Source organism: Zalophus californianus, chromosome 13, assembly GCF_009762305.2.
Source record: "Zalophus californianus isolate mZalCal1 chromosome 13, mZalCal1.pri.v2, whole genome shotgun sequence".
Classification (NCBI taxonomy): Eukaryota; Metazoa; Chordata; class Mammalia; order Carnivora; family Otariidae; genus Zalophus; species Zalophus californianus.
In genome coordinates, this window is record NC_045607.1 from 10,546,362 (window position 1) to 10,562,604 (window position 16,243).

The 16,243-nt window shown below is 41.8% G+C and overlaps 1 protein-coding gene and 1 pseudogene across 6 annotated transcripts in view; one reads left to right on the plus strand and one right to left on the minus strand.

The window, feature by feature from the left end:
- Positions 1-16,243, plus strand: part of NR6A1 (nuclear receptor subfamily 6 group A member 1) — a 224,046-nt gene that overhangs the window by 182,335 nt on the left and 25,468 nt on the right. For all 5 annotated transcript variants that reach the window (XR_003523576.2, XM_027614501.2, XM_027614498.2 and 2 more), the window contains 2 exons: positions 4,980-5,222; positions 14,522-14,577. Coding sequence is in view for 4 of the 5 variants with exons in the window: in XM_027614501.2 (XP_027470302.1) it covers positions 4,980-5,222; positions 14,522-14,577 (299 nt within the window). In the remaining variant the exon portion in view is untranslated. The remainder of the gene's footprint in view (positions 1-4,979; positions 5,223-14,521; positions 14,578-16,243) is intronic.
- LOC113934035 lies at positions 727-1,255 on the minus strand (annotated as a pseudogene). Its single transcript, XR_003523577.2, has one exon. The product of XR_003523577.2 is annotated as a 40S ribosomal protein S19-like (transcript).

A 16,243-nucleotide genomic window follows, 5' to 3' on the forward strand; every position in this document is an offset into this window, starting at 1 on the left:
CCTAGAGGGAATTCATGCCTTGGGTAAAGGTCTGCTCAAGGCAATTTCTAAGGTACTTTCTAACTCTAAGATTCCACGTTTCTGTAATGTGGGGATAATGATACCTCTCAGTTACTGTGATGAATAAGTAAGGCCATCCATGTAAAAAGTTCTTGAATGTTGCATGGGACACAATTAGTACTTACTAAATGTTCTTTGTGGTATCTATTAAAATAATCCTTGTCCTGGCCTGGTACAGGTGAGATAATGAATGTAAACATGCTTTAAGTATCCTTCAAGTTCTTTACAAAATAGGAGATGCAGAAATCTATATCTGACATCTGGCAAGGCACCATTGGGACATTTTGCTTCAATTTATTCATTTACAAAGGGCTTGACTTTTTAACTTTTTTTTCCCAAGTAGGGAAGGGCCTGACTTACCTGCATATAGTATAGATAGATTTGCCTTGCTGTGGCCACAGCATGTGGTGATTAGGTTCATAGACTTTGGGGGTTCCAGCCCAGCTCCCGTACTTACTAGCTGGTGACTGCTGGAAAGTGATATCACCTCATAATCTTCAGTTTCCTCTTCTGTAAAATAAGGGTACCTTATTATTTATGATTCACCACAATAACATGTTAAGTGCTTGGTACAGAACCTGGTACCCAAGTGGTCAGTTAGCAATAGCTTCTCCTGTTTTTATGATCCTTTCCCACATGTTGTGAGGGAAGTTTGTAAAGTGCTTCTTTTTTTTTTTTTTTTACGAACGAGGCAATTTATTGACCCAGCATTTGCTCTAATGCTTCTTGTTGGCAGCTGCCACCTGTCCAGCGATTCTGTCCAGATCTCTCTGTCCCTGAGGTGTCAGTTTGCGGCCCCCATCTTGGTCCTTTTCCACCATTTTCAGCCCCTCTAGGGCTTGGAGGACCCTGCGGGCCACGCTCTTGGAGCCTCTACTGAAGTGGCTGGGCATGACGCCGTTTCTCTGACGTCCCCCGTAGATCTTGGTCATGGAGCCGACCCCAGCACCGCCCCGGAGGTACAGGTGCCGTGCTGTGGAAGCAGCTCATGTGTAGAACCAGTTCTCATCGTAGGGAGCAAGCTCTTTATGCTTGGCCAGCTTGACAGTGTCTACCCATTCAGGGACTTTCAGCTTCCCAGACTTCTTGAGGAAGGCAGCCAGAGCTCTGACGAACTCCTGCTGGTTCACGTCTTTTACAGTAACTCCAGGCATCGTGTGGCCTCCGCGCTGCCAGCCAGGGGAAAGGGCTGTAAAGTGCTTCTTTGAGGGGCTTCACAGTTGATTGGGAGAGGGCCTTTCTCCTGTACTTTTGAGAGACTTCCTTCTGAATTAGTTCCTGGTCTGTGGCATAAGCCAGTGTTCCTTATAGAAACAGAAAATGACAGTAAGAATAGCTATGAAAGAGAAGCAGTCACAGGACTCAAAGGAAATCCAATCTGTGCCCATTGGTGGAGAAATATTCCCACCTTGTCTTTGATCTCATCGTGGCCTTTTAAGTGCTCATGAAAAGAACAAGCAGTGTTACAAGACATAAGCAGATTCTTTTTTTTTTTTTTAAGATTTTATTTATTTAGTTGAGAGAGAATGAGAGACAGAGAGCACGAGAGGGAAGAGGGTCAGAGGGAGAAGCAGACACCCCGCCGAGCAGGGAGCCCGATGCGGGACTCGATCCCGGGACTCCAGGACCATGACCTGAGCCGAAGGCAGTCGCTCAACCAACTGAGCCACCCAGGCGCCCGACATAAGCAGATTCTTAATAGTTCTGTATTTGATTGTTGTTCATTGGATCCTTTGCCCTGGATCCAGATGCTGCACAGAATGCCATACAAATGTTTTCTGAAGAGGTTACTAAACTCCAGTTCTGATATTGGCAGATTAGGGTCAGCCACTTCCTTAAATGGACAAGTTCCTTAACTTTTTTTGAGATCTCCCTTTTCTCAATTACAAAAATCTAATAGCAGTCATATCCACCTTTGGGATTATGAGAATTATGTGACACAACACAAAACACGGTATTTAGTTATGGTCTGTACTCAGTAATGTCATAACTCTGAAGAAAGGGAGAAAGAGGTGGTGTGGTTCTTCTAGATATTGATTAATTATAACTATTTTTAAGTCTATTCTAGTAGACTTCTGGTTTATATTTTAATGTGTGTATATATATATATATATATATATATATGATATGTATCCTATATATGGTAGAATGTGAGATACATATATCTATAAATATATAGAAAGGTTATATATAATATTGAAGGTTTGAATTTAAAATGAGAAAATTTAAATTCTCTGTATCCAATCTAGATTTTTTCACAGCATTCCATGTTCGTTCTATTTCTAAGCCCAATCAGCAACTCAAGCCCAGCACTCCAGGAAATCACATCCCACACATAGTACTATTGCTATGTCATTCATTTTGCCTGTTTGGCCTTTCCTGTTTTAGTTTTTTAATTCTCTGTTGTAACTTTGCTCTAATGTTTACCTTGAGCTTCCTTTGCATTTTCATTTATTTATTTATTTGTCCTTTGCATTTTTGAAAGGAAAAGAAAAAGAATGGTTATTACACCAGGGCCATTTTTATATTTTAACCAAATTTCTTTTAGTTGCAAATAACAAAAACTCATTTAAGTTAGTTCGAGAAAGAAAAAAGAAAAGAAGGTATTGTATTACAAAACATGGGAATGTCAGTTTGTCATGGTATGTCAATTTGCCCATAGTTAGGAAGTTCATCCAAGCCTTAGAAAGTCTTGGAAAGGTCTGTAACTAGGAAATACAGAGTCCTCAAGAACCTAGATGATTCCTCTTTCCATATCTATCTTTCTCTCTTTCCCTAACTGTGTGGTCTCCTGTATCTGCTTCTCTCTGCATAACTGCTATTTGCTGTGTGACTTTGGGCAAGAGCCTTAATATATATGTCTGTTGCCCTGTATGAAAAAAATATTATGTATTAGTTTCCTGTGCTGCTGTTAAAAATTACCACAAACTTGTTCTCTCACAGTTCTGGAACCAGAAGTTCAAAAGTCATGTGAAAATAAGGTGGGCAGAGCCACACTTCCTCCAGAGGCTCTAGGGGAGAATTCATTCCTTGCCTCATCCAGTTTGTAGTGGAAGCCACTCCTTGGCTTCGGCTACCTTCTGCCTGTTTTCACATCGCCTTCTCCTCTGTGTGTACATGTGTGTGCACATGCATGCTTGTTCTCCTCTTCTGTTTATGTCAAATCTCCTTCTGTCTTTCTCTTTTTAAAAAAAAGACATGTGTGATTGCAAGTAGGGTTCACCTTTATAATCCAGAATAATCTCCCAATCCAAGATCCTTAATCACATCTGCAAAGATCCCTTTTCCTTACAAGATAATATTTACGGGTTTCAGGGATCAGGACCTGATATATTTGGGTGGCCATTATCCAGCCTACTACAAATAGGGATCATAAAGACATCTCCAATTTGGCATATAATAAAGGTTGCCTAAATGCTAGTCTCCTGCCTTCTCTACATCTCTCCTGTGTACTGCCAGGCTCTTCCTGTCACATTGCTTTCAAATACTTTTCTTTTCAGGAATGTTATTATCACATTAAGTGTGGACCTGTTAGAATAATAATGATAATGAAAATAATAGCTGTCATTTATTAAATGTCCATTGTAGCCCAAGCATTGTGCTGAGTCCTTTATTTATGTATGTAGGTACTGTTATAATCCCCATTTTACTGATGAGAGAAACTAGGTTCAGAGAGGTGAAGTAACTTAATTTGCCCTAGTTCAGTGAGCTGGTAAGTGTCAGAACTGGGATTTAAATAAGGATCTCTCAAACTCTTTGGGATATGTTCTTAATCATTATATCTTGCCTGTTAGGAGTGTGGTTCAAATCTCTGGTTTCTTGCCTTGGCCTCTGATCAAAACCTTTTCTTGGAGGTTGTACCTGCTAGCAAGATCTGACATCACAGTTCACCAGGGCACTTTTTTATCATACGCCTGTTCTTTGGCGGTTGCTTGATCCTGAGTAAGTGAAATTTGAGGGAAGAGGAAGTTAGAGAGTTATATTCCAGCCTGAATTTCCTCTTTGACTAACTTGTTTGTTGCGAGGCAGTAAGTTCCTTGACTGTGGGGATCATGATGATTTACCCAGTACCCAGTACCCAGTACCAAACACAGGGCCTGGACACAGAGTAGATGTTCTGCTAGAACGTAAGCTTCACCAGGGACTTTCATTCACTGCTGTAACCATGCCTTTTACAACAGTGCCTAGAATAGAATAGTTGTCCAATATCTATTTGTTGAATAGGTGGAAGACTGGTTGGCTGGCTGGGCCTGGTTAAAACTTCTTCACTGGTTAATAATTATAACTTTCATTTACTAGGTATATGCCATTTGCTGGGCACTTACATAAATTATCAGTAATCACCTTATCACCTTTCTACAGGGTAGAAGTAAGTGATGGGCTGTGGCTGAGGAAGGTGAGGGAGAGAGAGGAGTCAGGGCTATCTCCCAAGTTTCTGACGTGGATACTGGTCCAAGTGATGATGAAACCCAGGGAGAGGAGCATGAGTTATTTTTTAAAATAGGCTGTGTTTGTGATATCTGCAGGTAGATGCAAGGGTTTGTTCCTCGGACAAAGGCTCTAAAAATGACCCCTGTTTGCCAGTTAGCCGGGAAAGAGTGATGTTCTTGATCTTCCCAGGGCAAGGTTGCTTATGCTTATTTTATTTTATTATTTTTTAAAGATTTTATTCATTTATTTGACAGAGAGAGACACAGTGAGAGAGGGAACACAAGCGGAGGGAAGTGGGAGAGGGAGAAGCAGGCTTCCCGCCAAGCAGAGAGCCCGATGCAGGGCTTAATCCCAGGACCCTGGGATCATGACCTGAGCTGAAGGCAGACACTTAACGACTGAGCCACCCAGGCGCCCCAAGGTTGCTTATTTTAGAACTGCAGGCTTAAAGCCATTATTTCCATGTGTTCTAATTTGAATATGTTCAGTTTCTGTTCCAGATGATCGGGCTGAACAACGAACCTGTCTCATTTGTGGGGACCGTGCTACAGGCTTGCACTATGGGATCATCTCCTGTGAGGGCTGCAAGGGATTTTTCAAGAGGAGCATTTGCAACAAGCGGGTATATCGGTGCAGTCGTGACAAGAACTGTGTTATGTCTCGGAAGCAGAGGAACCGATGCCAGTACTGCCGCCTGCTCAAATGCCTCCAGATGGGGATGAATCGGAAGGGTGAGTGGTGCTTGTGGCTCGACTACCCACTTTACCATCACTTTACCGTTAGGGTTAGCTATTAAGCCATGGAATTTTTCATTTCCCGAACCTGCCCCCACTATATGCCAGGTCTTGTACTGTGTACTCATAAACCCAAGACACATGTGACACAGTTCCTGCCTACAGGGATTTCCCAGAGTAGATGGGGAGAAAGACTAGTGAGATGTTAAGAATTCTGTGAGAATGAATTCACAGGTCCCAACTGGCAAGACCCCAGCTGACAATCAAGTCCTAACTCGGATTAATATACTCCACTAGTTCTTTCAGAGCATGATGACAGGAAGTAGGAATTTTAGATGAAGAAGCAGAAAGGCACTATGTCACCTGAATGTGGTATCATTTTGCTTGCTAGATTCATGGCATACTCAGAGGTTAGGCATGCCCAGAAACTTGCATCCAGGTTGGTGAAGAATTTGGGATTTATTGGGAAGTTCTCCAAGAGCCATTAGCCTGAGATTATGTTAATAAACCAATATTCTAAGAGGATTAATCCAGGAGGCCGGCTTTGAAGAATGGATTGGTGTGGGGAGAGCAGAAAGGCCACCTAGAAAGTTTTTAGAAGAATCCAGAAGAAAGATATGAAGAATCTGACAGAGGGGCAGGAAATGTGGGAAGATGTGGAGAAGCTTACCTGATAGGAGTTGATAACATACTGGGTGTTAGGCAACACCAGAAGTTGAAGTTGCAGATTTGGATTAATAGTAATGACCCCACCAGAAAAAAAAAAAAAATCTAAAAAGCAGGTGGGGCAAAATGTTGGCCTTGGCAGTGCATTGTTTGAGGTATCTAAGAAGGACACATACAATGTCCACCAGGGAATTTGGATATGTAGGGCTGGAACTAAGGTGAAAAATCCTGCCTTCAAGTAGAAGTTTGTGGAACCATTTGCAATCAGATGGCAAAATTTTGTTCGTGGGTAGAAATCACCCAGAGAGAACTTGGATACAGAAGAGGGTGAGGGCCAATGTCAGAAATTCAGAGTATTCTCATAGAGGGTAGAGGGTAGTACAGTACAGTTCAGTAGAAAGAATGGAGGCAGAGGTTGGTGACAGACTAGCTCTGTGACCTTGCACAGTTTGCTTTATGTCTCTAATGCTCAATGATCTTACTTTTAAAATAGTATGATAAAACTTTAACCTTTCAGAGTTCTGTAGAGGATTAAATATGACAATGTATATATAAAATACTACTCAGCAGGGTACTAGGGGTTCATAATAGTAATGTATAGGGGTAGGAGTTAGATTTGGCGAACTATTCAAGTTGGTTTTGTCACATTAATAAATGCAGACAACCAGATATACTTCAGACTGTTTTTTTATTGTATGTGGGATAAGAAGAATCTTTTGAAAACTTGCCCATTAGGAAGAAAGGTAAGAAAGTTATAAAACAGCATTTAGGTAAATTTAGGTCATTTATAATTTATAATACTAATATTTGTTGATTACTATGTATATCAGAAACTCTTATACACTTTCTATGCATTATCTCCTTGAAAATGCACAAACCTATTATTAAATATTACCGTCAGTTTAGGGGCACCTGGCTGGCTTAGTTGGTGGAGTGTGCAACTCTTGATCTTGGGGTCATGAGTTCAAGCCCTACATTGGGTGTAGAGATTACTTAAAAATAAAATCTTTAGGGGCGCCTGGGTCGCTCAGTCCTTAAGCGTCTGCATTCAGCTCAGGTCATGATCCCAGGGTCCTGAGATCAAGCCCTTGCATAGGGCTCCCTCCTCAGCGGGAAGCCTGCTTCTCCCTCTCCCTCTCCCCCTGCTGTGTTCCCTCTCTCGTTGTCTCTCTCTCTCTCTGTCAAATAAATAAAATCTTTAAATAAATAAATAAAATAAAATAAAATCTTTAAAAAAATACTCCCCTCAGTTTATAGGTGCAGCTTGGGGAGGTAAAATGACTTACCAGTAGATAGGTTAGTGGTGATTATATTGATAATAATTATTAGGTTTGTTATTAATCAAGCAGAGTTTGTACCTAACCACGTGGACAACATGTCTACGTATGGCATAGCAACTTGCATGATGGAATGCCCTGTGTTTACTGGATGATAAATACCTATAAGAGGGCATTTAAAAACTTAACAACTTTGTCCTCTGTGTTTCTAATCTCATCTTCTGTCTGGAACTTACTGTGCCTCAAACCTGCTTCGCATTATCCTGCCTGTGTTCAGGTTCTTTCCTTTGCCTAGGAGTCCTCTCCCTTCCCCACTCTTTCCCAGCCATCAGTACCAAACAGGTGATGCCTTGAAGAGAGAGTCTATGGGCATCTACCCCCTTTCATATGATTTGGTCTCGGTCTCGTTTGCTCATTTCCCTTTTTTGTCTTCACTGTATTTTATCAAAGCATATTTATGGGTTGCCTTCTTGACTACCCTCTGATGTTTCATCCTGCTTATTCAGTTGGAGTGTGAGACTCTGGGGCTTCTAACCAAACTCTCCTATTTCAGGGAAGAAGCAGCTTAACTTCTTAATTCCTGTAACCATAGCAGGGAGAAGATGACACATGGAGTGTGAGGGGTGGGAACTGCCTTCCTGTGTCCATTTTCGTGCATTACAAGATGGCTTAGTTGCCTTGTGAAGGCTGCCTCCCAGAGAGAAACCCTGCCACCTCCTGGCTGGTGCTGAGAAAGCAGAATTAAAATTACAGTTGCCATTGAATATTTTTGAATTGATGTAACTGTCCCATATGGAACTGTAGTGTTCGACATAATTTTATGCATTTGTCAAAACCTATAGAAATATATGCCACTAAAGAATTGAATTTTACTGTATATAAATTTGTTTAAAAGCAACCAGTATAGAGGGAAAAACAGAATGTAGACTGTGATAAATGAATCTAACTGATATTACAAATAAATCACATAGCCACACTGAAGGAAATGGGAGAGAAAGGAGCCAACCTTGGGAAACAGTGTTTTGACTGTATCCTGTATACCGTAGGGCTGAAGATAAAAAGAACTGTATACAAACAAAGCTGTCTAGTTTGTAAATTTATTTCTGTCAAGGTTATGGGTTGGGAATTCTGTCACTACTTTATTTGTATACTCGGGTTGAACAAACAAGTGACTATATTGTTGATAATGAGAGTCGAATTTCTCGCATCAGAGAAAAAAGTTAGAAATCAGGAAAGGGGAAGGCTAAACAAACCTCTGGTGCTAGATTGGAAGCATCAATATGTACTCATGTTTAGAAAAAAAAATTTTAGAAAAACCAGATCTTGGTTTCCAAATATCAATAAAGGGAATCAGAACTCTTTGGAGAAGGGGTTGATTCTAGAGTTGAGGTAGGGAAAATATAAGATGAGCCTGGAGCATCTGGTGGTGCCAGAAAGTTAGAATGTGCTAAAATTTTTTTAAAAAGGAGGGGGCAGGGCATTATCAAAAGGTCATAGACGTCAACCTGAAAGCACTTCCAATAGCCAAAGCTGGAACAGCTTGAGCAACAAAATAACTATATATTAGTTTATAACCCAAAGAAAAAAATATCCATTAGTTCATACTGATAGAACTAACTGAATAGAGGAGTGATAGTTCTTTCTTATAGAAGAATTCCAATTAATAAGTGTAGAAGGCATGAGGGAAATAGAAAATCACCATTAAAACACACAATAACAATTGCTGTAGGCAGGATTGACTTATGGATGCTAAAATAAGCGCATAGTTTTAAATGGAAGCAGAGTATTTGCATAGCCCCAGAATATTTAGTAATTACACAGGGAAAAATAGTAAATTTCATTAGAGAATTCTGACAGATACCACTTTAGCCAAGTAAGCAAGGTCAATATCACCAGTGTATTTACACTGGCATCATATGCCCCCTGATGATATCGTAGGGGCACGTATACACACAGGGATGGATTCGTTCCCAGTCTGCTCATGGGAAAACAGGCAAACCCAAATTGAAAGACATTTCTTCTAAATAACTTTTTTCCCCACAGATTTTATTTATTTGACAGAGAGAGAGCACGCACGCACACGCACAAGCCGGGGGAGCGGCAGGCAGAGGGAGAGGGAGAAGGCAGGGAGCCCGATGTGGGGCTCAATCCCAGGACCCTGGGATCATGATCTGAGACAAGGGCAGACACTTAACTGACTGAGGCACCCAGGTGCCCCCAAAATAACTGACATTATACAGAATAATCTCAAAAGTGTCAGGGTCACAAAAGACAAGGAAAGACTAAGAAAGATTGAAGGAAACTATGGAGACATGACAACTCTATGCAATGTGGGATCCAAGATTGGATTCTGGAATGGAAGTGGACATCAGTGGGGAAATCTGAATAAAGTTTATACTTTGGTCAATATTATTATACCAAAGTTAATTTCTTAGTTTTGATGAATAGTCTGTGGTTATATAAGATGTTAACAGATGGGGAAGCTGGGTATAGAGTATATAGGAATTCTCCACCTTTTTTTTTTTTTTGCAACTCTTCTGTAAGTCTAAACTTACCTCAAAATTTAAAAACAAAATGTTCAAAAAAATTTAGCTGACATGTATGAGTCAGCCTTCTCTTGTCCCTCATTTCTGGACATAGATATCTCTTCATACCTGGAATTTGGCTAGTCAGGGATTTACTTGGAAGACAGTGAGGGAAATTTAAATAAGGGTGGTGAGTAGAGGCTGGGCCCCATCTGTCCATCTTCACTGCTACTCCATCACGCCCCAGACACCTACTGCTCACCCATCTTGCAGCCTTCAGGATAGATTCTGGCTCCTCACAATGGTTCCCAAAGCCCCTGTTACTGGCATCATCCCCTTCACCCCTTCTCCCTGAGCTGCTCCCCGTACAGGTCACAGTCCTTCCTAGTTCTCCAAAAACTCAGTGCTGTTTCATGTTTGGGGGGCTCTGCACAGGTGGTTTCATCTCCCTGGGAGGGCGTACCCCTCCTCTTCATGTGCTTACATGTAGTTTTCTTTGGAGGCTCAGCTTTTCTTTGTAACGGCCTCTAAGCAGCTTTCTCTGACACCACCCCTCACCAGAAAGCCGACCCTCCTTGACTTCCACAGCCCCCTTTGCCCTCTGCCATAGCCCCAGTCGCCTTGTGCTAGCTTTCTGTTCCCCCCATTATTAGACCATGTGCCCCTCAAGGGCTCTGTCGAGTCCCACTTTCCTTGTGTCCTTTACCAGTTAACCCAGTTAGGTAAGATGCTTTCTGGTTTGGTGGATTCCCTGTGGTGGGGGGCCAGAGCACCAAGTGGGATAGGGGAGATATTGTTAATTTCATCAGCGGCAAGCGGAAGATACACTGAGCCTCATGAGGGAATTTACTCAGTACAGAAATTATGTGGGGGGAAAAAAGAAATTATTTGAGAATGTTTAAAACTCCTTTAACTTTGTTGTCTCATAACTTACTAGTCAACTAGTTAAAAAGTAAAAACTTAAGGAAAACTTCTTGGAAGAGGCTGATGTTTATAGAATCGCATTGTGAGAATGATGAATGACTCTGTAGCATTGCCATACTGCTTTACCAGGATTAAAATGGAGCACCAAGAAACCTCAAGCAGAGAATATTTGAGCAGAATCTTGAAGGCATAGAAGCTCAGGCTCCTTACAAATTTAAATAAGTATTGATTTAATTGATTGATTGTAATCTCCACACCCAGTGTGGGGTTTGAATTTACAATCCCAAGATGAAGAATTGCATGCTCCTCCGACTGAGCCAGCCAGGCATCCCTTAAGAGCTTTTTATTTTATTTTATTTTATTTTTAGAGATTTTATTTATTTGACAGAGAGAGACACAGCGAGAGAGGGAACACAAGCAGGGGGAGTGGGAGAGGGAGAAGCAGGCTCCCCACTGAGCAGGGAGCCCGATGTGGGGCTTGATCCCAGGACGCTGGGATCATGACCTGAGCCGAAGGCACGACTAAGCCACCCAGGCGCCCCCCTTAAGAGCTTTTTAAAAAACAACTCCCCTCCTCCCTCTCTCCAAACATGAGAGAGAGAAAAAGGAAGGAGGGAGGGGAAGGGAGGGAGAGAGAGAAAGTGTATGTGTTTATATATTTTTTCTTAACTATTTGGGAGGAAGTTAAAGACATTGTTCCTCTTTGTTTTCTAACATAACCAGAGCACTATTATCAAATCAGTAAATTTAACATGGCATAATACTGTAATCTAATTAGCAGACCTTATTCAAATTTCACCACGTAATTCAACATCCTTTGTAGCAGTGTATTTTTTGTGATCTAGGAGCCAATCCAGGATCATGCATTACATTTAGCTTTTATGTCTCTTCCGTCTCCTTTTATCTGAAATGATTCCTCATCCTTTTTTTTTTCCCTCGAATAACATTGTTAATTTTGAAGAAGACAAGTAGAATATTCCTCGACTTGGGCTTGTCAGTTTCCTCACAGTTACATTCAAGTTATGCATTTTTGGCAAGAATGCCACAACAGCGACGTTGTGTCCTTTTAGTGCGTTCTATCAAGAGCGCATGGTATAGCTTTGCCCTACTATTGGTCATGTTAACTTGAGTCACTTGATTGAGGTGATATCCCTTGGGTAAGGTGATGTTGCCAGATTTTTCCACCATAAATTTTCTGAGTAGAGGCAACAACATATGTGGAGGTAAAACTGTGTAAAACAGCATGACATGTTCAAAGACTAACAGATAGTTGTCTGTTGGGGCGCCTGGGTGGCTCAGTCATTAAGCGTCTGCCTTTGTCTCAGGTCATGGTCCCAGGGTCCTGGGATCGAGCCCCACATCTGACTTCCCTGCTCTGCGGGAGGCCTGCTTCTCCCTCTCCCACTCCCCCTGCTTGTGTTCCCTCTCTCACTGTGTTTCTCTCTGTCAAATAAATAAATAAAATCTTTAAAAAAAAAAAAAGATAGTTGTCTGTAGTTACAGTGTAACGTTTGTGGCAAGAGATGAAGATGGGGAACCCCAGAAGAACCAGATCATGGGAGTGTCTTGAATGCTAAGCTTTAGGGAGCTTGGGTTGAGTCCATAGACCAAAGAGAGCCACCAGTGGGTTTTGAGCAGGACTTTGATGTAGTTAGCTTTGTGTCTTACTCTCCTTTCTGTTTCTGGGTTTGGTTTGGCTGCCCAAGCCTAAGTGAGGAATGGTAGGTACATGAGTTCCAGAGCAGAAAAAGTATTTGTACTTCTTTTAAGCAGATAGAAGAACTATAGCTGCTGCCACTCAGACTTGGATAAGAGATACAGCAAAACCATTCCTGTGACCTTGCACCCAGAAGCCCTTTGTTTTTGTTTTTTTTCTAAATCAGTTCACTACAAGAAAGATTCTCAGCGCCGTTCAAAAACTTGCTCTTAGCTCAGTATAGCATCAAGGAACAGGCAAAGAATTAGAGGACCTAAACTAAAATTCCCCACTCTTGTCAGTTCTTCCCTGAGTGGTCTTGAACAAATCCCTTTACCTCTCTGAGCTTCAGGTTTTTTCATCTCTAAACTACATAGATAATAATAATGTACACCTTCCAAGAATCAAATGTGATACCATATATGTGAATACATTATAAACTTTAAAATATGATCCAAGTTTTTGTTTTGACAGAGGCACTGTGACACATTGTATTATTTCCCACACTTCAGGCAGTTTCATGCCATCTTCACAAATTTTACAGTCTTTGACCAAACCAGTACTATTGTTTATATTCTTTATTTTTTTAAAAAGATTTTATTTATTTGAGTGGGAGAGCAAGAGAGAGTGAGCACAAGTGGGGTGAGGGGCAGAGGGAGCCAAGCAGACTCCCCACTGAGCAGGAAGCCCGATGTGAGGCTTGATCCTGGGACTCTGGGATCCTGACCTGAGCCGAAGGCAGATGCCCAACCAACTGAGCCACCCGGGCACCCCTATATTCTTATTTTGTTTGTTAGTTAGTTTGTTTTTAAAAGATTTTATTTATTTATTTGACAGAGAGAGACACAGTGAGAGAGGGAACACCAACAGGGGAAGTAGGAGAGGGAGAAGCAGGCTCTCTGCTGAGCAGGGAGCCCTTTGCGGGGACCTGGGATTATGATCTGAGCCAAAGGCAGACTCTTAGCAGACTGAACCACCGAGATGTCCCAAAAACTGGATTTAGACCCAAGCTTGTCTCATTCTGAAATGTGTAATCCTCTAAGGATACCAAGGATGATGTCTGCTTTAAGGAAAAGGAACTTCCTGTTAGCCTTTCAGTTACCACAGGAACTGAGCATTATGCTTGGAACCCTCAACCCTGCCCCAAGAACTTTCTAGATTCTTCATGTTAATTTTTTTGGAAGCAGGTATATTATTTATATATGTATATATATATATACATGTATATGTGTGTGTGTACATATATATATGTATATGTAGCAAAGCTTACTCTCACATGATGCTGTTAGCTTATCTTCTGTTGTTAACGTTGCCTCCTCCAAGCTAGCCTCCACAGCGGCCATCACAAAGATTTTTTGAAAACGCCGACCTGACCACATCCATCTCCTGCATTCCATCTTATCCTCAGCTTCCTCTGCTGAAGTCCATACTCTTACCCTAACATTAAAGGCTATCTATGATCTGGCCCCAGTTGGCCTCTCCAACATCCATCTTCATCTCTTGGTACTCTACACACAGGTGCGCACACACACACACACACACACACACACACACACACACACACACACAAATGAATTGAGGGGGAGGGGCAGAGGAAGAGGGAAAGAGAGAATCCCAAGCAGGCTCCACATCCAGTGCAGAACCCTACACGGGGCCCAGTGTCACAACCCCGAGATCATGCCCTGAGCCAAAACCAAGAGTCTGATGCTTAACTGATTGAGCCACCCAGGCACCCCTTTACTGACTGCTTATAGAGAGAGAAACGAATCAGACCAAAATTTTGATTAATTTAAAAAAAATTTGTTCTTCTCATCCTATAAATTAGACTCAAACTTAGCCTGGAAATAAAAAATACTTTCTTTAAAAATGGAAATACTCTTTCTATCCCTCTCTTCACATGCATCATCCTGTTGGGATATTTGTAACTGTGCACAGGACTATTAATAATGCTGTCACCTTTGCTCAGCATATTAAATGCATGCAGGGTGTGCAGTATGTGTCCATTGCCCTGGGGGCCCAGAAGTATCTGTTGCCTATGAGGTAGCCTGGAATAATGGAAAGAGTGTATACTTTGGGTCCAGAGAGACCTCTGTTTTAATCTTGATTTCACCAATTATTACCTCGTGCTTTTGGCCAAGTAAGTTCTCTTTTTGTGCCTAGATTTCTGTGGGTATGCTTTTGACCGTCTTGACTTATGTTTCCTTCCAGCAATCAGAGAAGATGGCATGCCTGGAGGCCGAAATAAGAGCATTGGGCCCGTCCAGGTGAGTTCTAGGCCTCAGTCTTTCTGATCCATCTTGGAAGCCCAGTGCTTCCAGTGTTCCTGTAGCTACTTACCTTGATCTTCTCATCTCCTGTTGGGGGGGGCAGCCATCTTGCTTTCATTCCCATAAAATTGCTTTTAGAGCCTGGTTATGAAAGTGCTTTGAAAATTTTAAATATGTAACATAATGATTAAAGCTCGTCTTGTGATTCCCTTAACCGTTCCCAAGGATATCACAGGAAGTGAACCCGATTCTGGTTCTGAACCATCCAGAGGATTTTTTATGTCATTCACTCGAGGTTGTCGATAACTTAGCCTGGCAGAAATCAGTAAGACTACTTTGCTGTTCAATGTCTCTAAAGATATATCAGCAGAAAGTTCATTGCCTTACTTGTAGAGTAGGAATGATAATACCTATTCAATCTCACAAATATTTAAATACTTACTGTGGGCAGGTCCTTTGTACTGTGAACTCAGTCTAGTGGGAGAGACAGATGTGTAAACAGACATCAGAGTATAGTGAGTGGTAACAGAGGATGCCCAGGGAGTACAGAAAGGAGGGACTTCTTTTTTTTTTTGAATTGGAGCCGTGGTTGGGAACTGAAGACATTCAGGAAGCCTTCCTAGAGAAGGTAAAGTTTGAATTGAGTCTTGAAGGAAAAGGAGGAATTAGCTATGCTGGGAAGGGTTGGGTAGCCAAATATCTTCTATTACTGCTAGACAGAACAGACTTTAAAAAGACCACGAGATGAATCTTTAAGGAATCACAGGAAGTTGATGCAGTCAGGCTGGAGTGCTGGGCACAGGTAGTGGAGGGGCAGAAGATAAGGCAGATTCCTTGAGTTTGGAGTCTGTTCTCTAAAGAACAGCCTTCAGCTATCTTTGATTATAACTTCTTAGGTAAAGCCTTTGTAGGGCCAGCCTATGCCAACTTGTTCTTACTTTCCAACGGAAGAACTTCACAAAGGTAGAAAATTGGATCTGTTTATGGGCCAATAAGTGAATCCCTCAGCACACTAGTGAGTGTAAGACCATGCCTCAAGGATTATTGGTGTGGACCAAGAGACAACTACTAAAAGCTTTTAGGTAGAGAGAGAGACATGGTCAGATTTGCATTTTAAAAAGATCATGCTAGGGGCATCTGGGTGGCTCATTGGTTGAGTGACTCACTCTTGATTTCAGCTCAGGTCATGATCTCAGGGTCATGGGATCAAGCCTCACATCAGGCTCCTTACTCAACAGGGAGTCTATTGGAGATTTTCTCTCTCCCTCTCCTCCCCTGCCCCCCCCCCGCACGTGCTCTCTTTCTTTCTCTAAAATAAATAAATCTTTTAAAAAAGAAATTATAAAATTACAATTAAAAAAAAGGGGGGGTGCCTGGGTGGCTCAATCAGTTAAGCAGTCTGCCTTTGGCTCAGGTCATGATCCCAGGGTCCTGGGATTGAGCTCTGCATCAGGCTCCCTGCTCAGTGGGGAGCTGCTTCTCCTTCTCCCTCTACTGCTCCCCCTGCTTCTGCTCTCTTTCTCTATCTCTGTCAAATAAATAAAAATAAAAAAAGATCATCCTAGCAATAGAAATGGTTTGTGAAGAGCTGGGTAAGTGTGAAACTGGGAGCAGAGAAAAAGCAGTTCAGAGGGTTTTACGGAAGTCCAGCCAAGAGATATAG